The following is a 13,014-nucleotide window of genomic DNA, read 5'->3' as shown; positions in this document are numbered from 1 at the left end:
TGTGCACTTGATGCCACAGGGACGGAGGCTGAATGGTTACACGGACTTATGTCTGCAATACCTGTAGTAAGCAGACCGCTCCCTGCTATTGCTATTCACTGTGATAGTCGAACAACTATCGACAAGATTAGCAGTAAAAAGCATAATGCTAAAACTAAGAGACACATCCAAGTTAGACTCAAGTCTATAAGGGGTTTAGTGACTGATAGGATCATAGCTATAGAGTTCATAGGAACTCAGAATAATATAGCTGATCCTCTTACTAAAGGACTGGAACCTGCAGTGGTCCTTAAGTCAAGGTTGGGGATGAGATTGTCAACCCATCATAATTCATCAACAGTGGGAACCCAATACACATGAGAGGAGATCCCTCAAAGTGTATTCAATGGGTAATAACAAGCTGTAAGGATGAGTTGGTAGTACCTTTGCTACATAGATGATACTATAGTATCTGAGTCTATCCCCTGTAAACCTAGAAGGTACTGACACTGCCAGAAAAGCAAGAGTGTTAAAACTCTGAATGGGATCAAGTCATTTGACGATATAGAGGCAGTATATCTCTGGAGATGCCCAGCTAAGCGAATGTAATTGTGTGGTCGCAATTAGAGGATAGGGTTAATCCTTGAAGCATTCGACGAACATGATCGAGACATGACCATTAATGTCTCAAAGCCGTAGATTGGCACCATAACCTTTGACTTGTCGTCGTCTATGGAATATGGTTATACTAAACGGATTAAGATTCAAGGTGAAACATTCCATCTGAGTCCGATAGCCATTGAAGTAGAGAAATTAGGAGAGTTCAAACCCGGAAGGGTACCGACTATGAAAAATAAGTCATGATGGGAAATTGATCACATTTCTGTATGGATTTGTGGGGGATTGTTAGAAAATTAGGATTTTAGAGCTTAATTTAATTATGTTCTTGATGTTAATCCTAAAATCTAATGATTGGAAATTGTTCAATGATATTTGAACTTAAATTTTCATGTATGGTTTTAAGAATTTTCTTAATGAAATCCATATGAAATGAGAGTTGAAAGTAGCTTGGAAAAGCTTGGAAAATTTGAGAATGTTTGTCCCACATTGAAATAAATAAAGGGGGTTGTGTGCTTTATATGGTATTACCCACATGAGTAGTATACAACTACTAAGGTGTGTGATGGTCCATTGTGTTGTTGTGTGCTTCACGCGCACACACACACGCGCGCCCGCCCCGCCACGCACCGGACCGGGACGGGTCGAAGGGCGATTTGGGCGAATGTCTCGGCGTCTCGCGTACGCGAGGCGACCTGGGCGAGGATTTTATTTATTTGAGAATTATTTTAATTCGAATTTATTTATCGGTGATTGGATTATTGGGCTGGGTTCTGAAATAGGCTAAGTAGTCTAAATATATTGAACCTGCAAATAATCTGATCTGTAACAAGTTCTGATATTAGAATCAGAACTGATGAATAAAATCAGAACTTAACAAGTTCTGATATCAGAATCAGAACTTAAGTACTGATGAGTCGAATCAGAACTTAAGTACTGATGAGTTAAATCAGAACTTAACTTAAGTTCTGATAATAATGTGGGTGTTAATGTGAAAAGCTGTTACAAATAATTTAAATTCAAAAGCTGATCAGTTTTGATTTTTTCATTAATGAATTCAAAATCTGATCAGTTTTTATTTTTTATTAATGAAGCAGTTTAATTCAGACATTAAGTGTGTTGACAGTTTCATTTTTCCTCTCCTATAAATAGAGGCTAAACTGAATGAATAAATAATACAATACACTACATTCTCATCTCTTCTCTTCAACCTCTCTGCATTTCTCTCCCACAAGAACTGAAGTGCTGATATTTTCCGGCGACTGAGGTGCTGGTCGAAGTGGAGGTTTTGTTGCTGCTGTTAACATAAACTCCGAGCTGTTTTATCCTGGTGGAGATATTGCGCACATCCCAAACGCAGCAGGTAGGGGGCAATAATCTCTTCAAGAGCAGCCAGGACTTCAAGCAAGGCCTGGTGACTCAGCTGTAATCATTTTCTTGGCGTTTTGTATCTGTAAACCTTTATTTCAGTCACTGTTGAAAGCTATGGTTTCGGGTACATCTTTCTTTCTCTCTACGTTATTTCAGTTACTGATTTTGTTTACCTACATGTTTTGTTTTGTTAACTGTGGTCTTGGCCTAAACTTGTTAAATTCTTTATACACTTGCCTCTATGTTGCTATACTTGTTAGTGAGATTCTCAACATATATTTCTAGCAAGAATGCTGGTGATCTTAACAGCATAAACAACATAAATAAAATTCGATCCATTGTGAACCGGGGATTTCAATATTTGTTTTCAAGTGTTCTTTTACATTAAAAAAAGTAGTGTTGAAAAGTATGTAAATTACGATGCATATTAAATAGAGAAAACTGGACATGAGGTTGTCATCAGGTAAATTACGAGATTAGGACATTTTATACTGTAATATTTTCAGGGCAAGTATTGTATGCTACACATATTTAAACTCCAGCATGTCTTGAGGTCATCCTCGGAGCCAGCAATCCCTTAAATTTAGCAAAAAAAAAAAACTGGATACGAAAAATTGAAATTGCCTGCATGAGTTTAATGGGTGGTGTCATACCCACTGTTACAGAAATCGGTCGATTTCTCAAAAATCGCGGATAAATCGCTCAAAAATCGGTCAAAAATATTAATCCGATTTGACCGATTCCCGATAAATCACCGATAAATCATCCGATTTTTTAAAAATCGTCCGATAAATCGTAAATCGGTACCTTAACCGAATAAATCCGATTTCCGAAATCTGTAACACTGGTCATACCTGAGAATAATCAAACTTTATGACCAACAGGCCCAATGTTATAACGGACAAGATAGGCTTAATAAGGCCTTGATAAAAAATATTGGCCCAATGGTTCATAAACCATGGCAACTTTGGGGTCAACAACGGGCCTATAACTACAACCATGCTATAAGATTGAGAATGAATCTTACTTGAAACTTAAATAGAAAAAAAATATATAATTCAAATATTTTTTTCCTATAAAAATATGTATGTAGTATAATATATATTACATAATCACATACAATCCTATAAATTAATAGGATATCAAAAATGCTACCGGGAATTATTTTTCCCGGTAATACCGTCTTATACTTTTCAAACACCTAAACTTTACTTTCGATTTGTTAGTCTTGTGCTTTTGTTATTTTTCAAAGTAAGACACTTTTTAAGACTATACTAACAAATTAAATAAAAAAAATAATTTGGAATAATAACTTTTTAAATACTATAATGAGAAATACTATTTTTTTTAAAAAAATCAAAGTTTGAAATAGCATTGTTCATGTATTATTTACCTTCTTAGTGACATATTTAAAATATTAGGTTAATTAGGTGTTTGGGTCGGTGTACGTGCACCTCCACCAAGATCCTGTAGATAAGGGTGTATAATGAGTTTAATCGCATAGCACCCCCGAAATTATTAAATATAATTTTAACGAATCACAATTTCGGGATATTTTTAATATATTTAATCATGAATTATCCTGGTAGTATTAACCTATGTTGAAATTGTATCTATTATTTTATTTTAATAAATTTTTGGTGAGCTACTCAAAATATTAGGTTAATTAGATGTTCGGATATACGAGCACCTCCACCGGGATCCGTAGACAAGGGTGTGTAATAAATTATACCGCACAGGGTCTCCAAAATTATCAAATGCAATTTTAACATGTCACATTTTTGGGACATTTTTAATATACTCCGTCATAAATTATCCCAATAGTAGTTAACTTACGTTGGAGTTGTATTTATGATTCTATTTTAATAAAATTTTCGTATATAAAATAATTATAAATGTCTGTTCAGTAACCAGCTTATCTAAAACCTTAACGTGTTAGAGGAAGGCCCCAATATGATCATATATTTAACACTCCCCTTTCCTTTGTTTGTCAAAAAAAAAACACTCCCCCTCACTCGAAAACCTATTTATGGGTCGAATAGTGGAACACCGGCACCCATCTTTGGGGTATTAATTGTCTTTAGTGTCCACAATAAATTGTGAGAATATTAGGGGTGGCTGGGAATTGAACCTTAGTTCTCTCGCCAGCCTAAACTCTGATACCATATTGAGTAACCATCTTATCTAAAACCTTAAGGCCTTAGAGGAAGGCCCCAATAGAATCATATATTTTTTTCACTTTTATAGGAATCATAATTTTTTGTTTAGTTTGGGGCGTTCAAAATTGTTGAGACAGTGTTGACCTCCACTAGAGCCGACAATTTCATACACGACACGATAACACGACACAAAAATAACGGGTTCGGTTTCACATTTTTGGTATAAGAACACGAAAATACACGAACACAAAAATACATAGATGAATTTAGTGTCCGTTTTGGGTTTATACCTGGGTACACGACACGAAATGAAAGTACATGAAATAAATAAATATTTAAAATAAATTTATCAAAATTATATGAATACATATATCTTACAATAATATTATACATATAATATTTACACAAAATAGATTCAAATTTAAATTTTATAAGACTTGACTGCACTTGAGTGTTTATGACTTATTGACTTAATACTCGACTAGTAAAAACTTAATATTTAAATATATATTTTATTTATCTTTAGTTTTATTATTAATTTTAAATTGCACGAAACACGACACGAAACATGACACGAAACATAAACGAAATGAAGGTACACGAACACGAGACAAAACGAATCCTTAACGGTTTGGGTTTGGGTTAGACATTCATGACACGAAACACGAAAATACGCGGCATGAAAGTACATGAAACGAACGAATTGCCAGCTCTAACCTCCACTAATCCTTTTTCTTTCACTAATTCGGTCGAGTTTATGAGCACCCCCAACTGATCACAGATAGAATTGGCACAACATCACATGTGACCCGGCGGTATACTACTTTTACGCATTATTTCCGACATTGATCGTAACATCACATATTGATAATAATAGGAGTATTTGAGACCTTTATGAATACAGTCAACAACTAATTAATGTATATCAAATTACTAGCTCTCTCGAGTTGATCTGTGCTGAATTATTGGGTCCGATATGCATTCAGTTGTAGGTTTTGGATGTTATAAATGATATCAGAGTTATATCCAGCCGGAAGTGCAGAGTCAATGCCCGAGTTTCATATTTGTATTTGTGGGCTCGACTAGAACATTAACCCAGTAAGATGGACTCTTTGTAACATCCTAATTCCCACATCGATAATAATAAGAATATTTGAGACATTTATATATACAAATCTACGACTAATATATATCAAATTACTATTTTTTTTAAATAATTTGTATCAAATTGTTGAATCTGGTATGTATTCGATTTTAGGTTTGGAATGTTATATAGATACGTATTCCCAAAGTTGGATAGGAGAGTAGTATCTAACCTTTTTTAATTTCTCCCAAATTTGTGTCAGTATATACATTATATACACATCAGTTGACTTTTCTTACCCTAAAATTCATGAAGTTACGTTGACTTTCGTCAGAGCATTGAAATTTGTAGTCCAAAGGCCGTCATGATATATGTTTCATAGTGGTTAGGCGTTGACATATCCTCCATAATATAACTCATTTTTTACAAAATATTAATTTTATATTATCTTGCTTAGTTCTTGAGTACTTTTGTGTTAATTACCTTGTTTGATGAACTTTTACAATTATATAAAATATATTCCTTCCATTTCATAACAATATTGAGCTTCTATTAGAGAATTTTTGATAATACATCTGCATTTCAAAATTTCAAACGTGAACATTATCCTTAATTTAATTGTCTTGAAAATTGTATAACGATAAATGATAATATATAATTTTTTTAGATTTTTTTAATAATATATCTTCATCGCTAAGTTTCAAACTGAACATTATCCTCACATTATTTTTCTTGAAAACTATATAATGATAAATGAGAAGAATTACTATATATAATCGTTTCAAATTGATGCATTTATAAATAAACAAAATTGAAAAATACATTTTCAAATTAATATAAATTGAAATGAGATTATTATTATAAGATGGTGGAAAGTATAATTAACTCGAAATTATTTACTCCCGCTGTCCATTTTTAGTTGTCACATTTCCTTTTATAGAAGTCAAATTGACCAATTTTTTACCGCATATTAAACATTAATCTTATATTACTTAAAAAAACTAAAAATTATATATTAACATAGATTAAATCTACTTTTCGGTGATGTAATTTTTTTATTTTGTTCAATTACAAAATATTAATAAATTTCAGTCAAATTTTAGTCAATTTGACTGGATGAAAATCAAATATGACAACTAAAAAGGGACGGAGGGAGTATTTATTTTCAAAAGAAAGGCATCAACATTGATTATGTGGTGTAAATATACTAATTTTGGGCATTGGAATGGAGAATTGGATAACTATATTTTTATTTTCTCCAAAAGTGTGTCAGTAACAGATTGATTCGCACCTTTGACTTTTGATTTTATCCAAAAATTCATGACCTAGTTGACTTTCATCACTGCAGATTTCATTGCATTGAAACAAGCGAGTATAGAGTCAACACCATAAAATTCAGGTAGTTAAGTGTTAGAATATGAAGTTCTTTAGTGAGTTGATTTCAGAAGTTAGATGGTAGAAGGATATAAACATAAATTTCAATAATGTCAGGATCCGATCCCTGACCCAAATCCGACTCGAAGTGTAATTTAAGAGAAAAAATTCGAAAGTGCTCGAACACGTCCTATTCAATCCAAAATGATTAATTATTAATATAAATTATTAAAAAAATTATTCCTTTGCACTGATATAGTTAATTAGAGTTGTCAAACAGGTAATTCAGATACGGATTTGCCTATATCGGTATCCGCATCCGCAATTGTCGGATTCGAATACGGATAATATCTGCTTTATTACGGATACGAATAATATCAGTTTTTCTCGGATACGAATGCGGATATTTCGGACGGATATCGGATTTTTTGAATTTTTTTGATGGACCTACCGTATTGACGATGATTTTATAACATTTTTTAGATTAAACACATATGATATATTTATATATGTATAAAGTATGTCTACAATCATATAAAATTTATATAAATGTATTTATTTAATGCATTTACACACACTATAAACTAAAATAATAAATTTTGTATTATATATAATTATATGTTTATATAATTTTAATATCATATATGTATCTAGTTTCAGATTCGAATCTCCCGGATTCAGATACGGATAATATCCGTTTTTTCTCGGATACGAATGCAGATTTTTTGGACGAATATCAGATTTTTTGAATTTTTTGACAGCCCTATAATTAATTTCATATAATTTTAATTTAATTCAAAATTAAGACATTTACAAATACGAACAGGACTTGAAATCCGAAATTGCCGGCCCTAAACACAACCCTAGTAATTGCTACATGTATCATATAATTTTACACATATGTATGTGTATATTGGTAGTAGGCAGTTCACCTAACTATGAGCTGGGACATGAATAATCCCCATGTTCCATTTATGATTTTCAAACCAAAAATTGTCTAAGTCCGATTTTAATTTAGTTGATGAATAATAGCATGAAAAAGAAATGTTGATACAAGTTTACGCAGGTATAGGCATACAAAACACATATATTGGATTCTTAATATAGAAATGTGAAAATGAAAACACACTGAATAAGGATTTTTATTCAGCAAGGAATGCCAAGTACATGAACATATGTCTCATGCTTAAATTTCTGTTACATAATTACCCCTTTGTTTCTAGTAATATTATTTTTTGATTTTCAAATATACCTTCGTTTTTTAGGAAACTTTTGTTTGGTTCTGGTTCGGTTCTCGTTCAGCTCCGAGATTAATTAAAATCAATTAATTTTTATGCATGGTAAAAAATATGAGAGGAATGGTATTTTAGAACCATTATTAGAGAAATTGGCTGATTTTTTAAAAATCGCCGATAAATTGCTCGAAAATCGATCAAAAATATTTGTCCGATTTGGCCGATTCCTGATAAATCATTCCATTTTTTAAAAATCGTCCAATAAATCATAAATCGGTACCTCAACCGAATAGTTTCGATTTTCGAAATCTGTAATGATGGCTAAAACATATATATGCTCTGTTTGTGATTGCTCTTAAAAATTGTTGTGCTGTAAGAAAAAGTGCTGCTGAAAAAAGTGTTGTTGTAAAAATCAGATGACTGTTTGATAATTTTTTTGATAAGTATATGTTTTGATGCAAAAAATTAAAAATAATAATGATTTTGGTAAGGTTTGATGGTGAAATCAGCATCTGCTTCCCGCAACAGCTAACAAGCAGTTTTTTCTAAAAGCATGGGCTTTTAAATTTTATCAAACAGTATTTTAACTGTTTTTCAACGAAAAGCTGTCTGCAACGGCAATACCAAACACACCCATCCCATAGTAATTAGAAACTTGTTGCTGACCCATAGTAATTAGAAACTTGTTGCTGCACAATTTATAGATTAAATTAAAACCAAATAGGTTTTATGCATAGTAAAATACATGATGGGACTAGTATGTTATAACACACATATTAATTAAAAATTTGTTGCTGCACAATTTATTGCCACCTAATTTTGAGTTTTATTGCATTACTTAAAATAAACACAAAAACCACTTTGGGGCTCAATCATTTTCCTCATTTATAATTCCATAATTTTCATTTAATTTAAGGAATGAAACAAAAGTCCTTTTCTTAAAGCCATTGTGAACAATAAAAAGTGTAAGTGCATGATTATAATGTCCTTTACATTTCACAACCAGTCTTACTCGAACTCTTCATTTTATCTCCGAATATCCGTGTTAGACACTCGACACTTGAATATGGACATGAACACCGGAACTTAGACATTTATTTTAAGCGAAAAACATGTATATTTTTTAAAATATTACCGAGTTCGATATCTAGACACATGTCCATGTCGAACACTTATAGCCGAGTCACAACTCCCTCTCACACAATTTGTCTAATAGATTTCAAAGATTCTCAACTAATCTCATTTATTTCCACTCTTCAATGAATGAATGCATTGAAGAGTTCCAGCTCCTCTTTCTGCAGAAATTAGTTGGAGAGAAGAAAGAGTTATATTATACTACTGTTTTATAGCTACTACTTGTTTCATGTATTATATTTTTCACAGTCCTTTGTTTGGTATTGGTTTGGACAACCCCACTTTTACTAGCTTAGCTATTTTTGTAGGGTAGTTTGTGGTTCTACTCCTTTTTACCTTTTTACATCTTTTAACTTTTAATCATGTAAAAATGGGGAATTGTAATTAATCGGTTTAGGTACTGATTAGAAACTAATCGAAATTAATTTGAACAAAAATTGGATTTTTTTTACTAAAATTAATATATTTGTCTTGTTTATAATAAGATATACCATTTTAAAATTGGGATTAATCAGATTTTAAAATCGAACGATTCAAGTATTTTTTGCAAAATTAATAGGAATTTTTAGAACACTTTTTTAATCACGTTTAACTATGTTTACAGATTTCGAAAATCGGAACAAATTTAGTTGATTTACCGATTTGTGATTTATCGGCTATTTTTAAAAAATTAAATAATTTATCGGCAATTTTTTAAAAAATTAAATGATTTATCGACAATCGATATCAAAAACATGAACGACCCGCACCCGCATGTACATCTTGCGTCTATGGGCTACTATAACTATCCAAGAAGACATTATCTAATCGGTCAAATAATTTTGACCGATTTATGATCGATTTTGAAAAATTGGCCACCTTCTAAATTGTAGCAAGTAAATTTGGTTATAAAAATAGATTCTTGAAAACGCGTTTCCTCCATGTAATCTCCATAACAATCCAGACTCATGCATGCAGTAAATTCACATCAATGATACCATCTCCTCTTGACTTTTCTCAAAATCTTACTATCACATTTAGTTGATAGATATCAAGATTTATTCAATTACTTCAACATTTTCAACTCCAATAACTTATTTAATATCCAAAAACTCTCATCTTTAAACTTGAAAACCTCCAACAACCAGCTCTTTAGTGCATTAATGAGTTTGCATCTGATGGTTAGAAAGAAAGAAAGAAAATAAATTTGGAGGTGAGTGATGTAATTCAAACAAACAGTCTGTCCTTATTTATTTCCCCTCCTCCTCAACATTTTCTTACCTATAAATTTCCATCTACTCTCTTTCTCTTCTACCCTCAATCCTTAAGTTAAGCCTCTTTCTTTTGCTTCTCTCAGCTCAAATATTTTACATACATTGTGTTTTTTCAGTCTTTAGTGAAAGATATGGATGTTTCTGTAGCCTTGTTGGTGGTTACTTGTGTGACAGTCTATCTGATATGGTTCACCTTCATCTCGCGGACTCTCAAGGGTCCGCGAGTATGGCCTATTGTAGGGAGTTTACCGGGACTGATCGAGAACTGTAACAACTTGCATGATTGGATTGCGGAGAATCTTAGCGCGTGTGGTGGTACGTACCAGACATGCATATGTGCTATACCTTTCTTGGCGAGGAAGCAAGGGCTGGTTACGGTTACGTGTGATCCGAAGAATCTAGAGCACATTTTGAAGACGAGGTTCGATAATTATCCGAAAGGACCGACTTGGCAAGCTGTGTTTCATGATTTGCTTGGTAAAGGGATTTTTAATTCGGATGGTGAGACATGGCTGTTTCAGAGGAAAACTGCTGCACTTGAGTTCACGACACGAACGTTGCGACAGGCTATGGCTCGGTGGGTTAATCAGGCTATTAAGTTGAGGTTTTGTCCGATTTTGAAAACGGCTCAGGTTGATGACAAGCCGGTTGATTTGCAAGATCTTTTGCTTCGACTCACTTTCGATAATATTTGTGGCTTGGCGTTTGGAAAGGACCCGCAAACTCTGGCGCCTGGCTTGCCTGATAATAATTTCGCTTCGGCTTTTGATCGAGCCACTGAGGCTTCTTTGCAGAGGATGATTTTTCCTAAGATTATTTGGAAGTTCAAGAAATGGCTCCGGCTCGGGCTGGAAGTCAGCCTGAGCCGAAGCCTTACCCACGTAGACAAATATTTGTCTGAGGTCATCGACACCCGAAAGCTCGAATTGTCGAATCAGAAGATAGGGGATTGTAACAAGTATGATGACTTGTTATCAAGGTTCATGAAGAAAAAAGAATCCTACTCGGACAAATTCTTGCAACACGTGGCACTCAATTTCATCCTCGCTGGACGCGACACGTCATCCGTTGCAATGTGCTGGTTTTTTTGGCTGATTATCAAAAATCCATCAATTGAAGAAAAAGTTGTCCGCGAAATCTGCACCGTTTTGATCGAGACACGTGGCAATGATGTGGATAAATGGCTCAACGAACCGCTCGAATATGAGGAAGTCGATCGTTTGGTGTACCTCAAAGCTGCATTGTCCGAGACTCTTCGATTGTACCCATCGGTGCCTGAGGATTCCAAACATGTCGTCGCAGACGATGTTTTGCCCGATGGAACGTTCGTTCCAGCGGGCTCATCAATCACCTACTCAATTTATTCATCTGGGAGAATGAAGAGTACTTGGGGCGAAGACGTCATGGAATTCAAACCCGAAAGATGGCTGAGCCCTGATGGCAAAACATTCGCAATGCACGACATGTACAAGTTCGTATCGTTCAATGCAGGCCCGAGAATTTGCTTAGGCAAAGATCTCGCCTACTTACAAATGAAATCAATCGTAGCAGCAGTGCTGCTACGACACAAGCTGACCATCCTACCCAATCACAAAATCGAGCAGAAAATGTCACTCACATTGTTCATGAAACACGGGTTCAAGGTGAATGTGCATCAAAGAGACCTGAACCAAATTGTGGCTGGAATCAAACAGGGGAGTTTAGGTGGTGGAGAAGTAACTGAGCCGGTTGAGGTGGTTGGCTAATTTATTCGAGTTATAAATACTCATATTTATGTTGCAGTGAAAAGGTACGTGGGAGGGGGGCATCAATAACTGAAAGGCTGTGACGGTGGTAAATGATGCGTATCATAAGAGTTATTTGAATTTACAGTTTCTTTTTGCTTCTTGTATGTAGGCACATTTGATTGATTGTGACCAGAACTGAATAGAGAGAAATGAGGGTTCTTGATTACTTTGTGAAGCTTAGGAAAACTCCTTTCTATTATTACTTACATTATTATTTTGTTCATATATGTTTTTCTCATTTCTATGTCTAATAGTAATAGTTGTATTGCTTTGTTTGTATCCTTTTTACATGCTTTTGTATGGTTGATGTAATAAAAACTTCATTTTGATTAAAGGAAGCTCGTCCATAGACGACATAACAGACAGATGATAACAACAATCGCTTTTCTCAGTCAAAAATTATAGCAGACAGATGATAACACCAATCGTTTTTCAGACAGATGATAACAACAATCGCTTTTCTCAGTCAAAAATTATAGCAGACAGATGATAACAACGATCGTTTTTCAGGGACAGGACCGTTGAATAAACTATGTATAGCTTTTTACAAACTTCTAGTTTCATGCATATGGTGTTTTTTGAGTTTAGATGAGCTAGTTTGGTGAACTAAGCTTAGTTGTTTGTTCAACAATTACCAACAACAAAGATATGTAACAACAATTAAGCATAACTATAACCTACATTCTCTCTATCAATTTAGGTGATGCTGCAAAAATCATTATATTGTCATAATCGTGGAAGACATTTGTCGAATATCTGTCATTCCAAAAGATTACTACATGTTTATTGAATAATTAGTCTGTCGCAATCACATTCAATTGATTAAATATCACGATGTTTCAATCAGAACGCGAATGATCACAAACATACGAATTATCACAATATTTGAATCAGAACGCGAATTTAGAACGGGGAATGGGGAAGGTACACAAAAATTGAGTATCAGAAAATGAAAATATCAGGAACATTCTGCAGAATTTGTCCACAGATCCGCAACAGATTTTGACTAACTCCGATCAA

The 13,014-nt window shown here is 33.7% G+C and overlaps 1 protein-coding gene across 1 annotated transcript; it reads left to right on the top strand.

Annotated features, from left to right (window-relative positions):
* Positions 1 to 10,211: 10,211 nt before the first annotated feature.
* Positions 10,212 to 12,328, top strand: LOC141667123 (cytochrome P450 86A8). Its single transcript, XM_074473493.1, has one exon. It carries the CDS (start codon positions 10,339 to 10,341, stop codon positions 11,950 to 11,952), a length of 1,614 nt encoding a protein of 537 aa, XP_074329594.1. The 5' UTR covers positions 10,212 to 10,338; the 3' UTR covers positions 11,953 to 12,328.
* The last annotated feature ends 686 nt before the right edge of the window (positions 12,329 to 13,014 follow it).

This window comes from Apium graveolens, chromosome 6 (assembly GCF_009905375.1).
Source record: "Apium graveolens cultivar Ventura chromosome 6, ASM990537v1, whole genome shotgun sequence".
Lineage (NCBI taxonomy): Eukaryota > Viridiplantae > Streptophyta > Magnoliopsida > Apiales > Apiaceae > Apium > Apium graveolens.
The sequence above is the reverse complement of the archived record's forward strand: the minus strand, read 5'-3'. Positions and strand labels throughout refer to the sequence as shown.

Coding starts and splice junctions, on each gene's coding strand:
- LOC141667123 (XM_074473493.1), top strand. CDS start 10,339: ATGGATGTTTCTGTAGCCTTGTTGGTGGTTACTTGTGTGACAGTCTAT.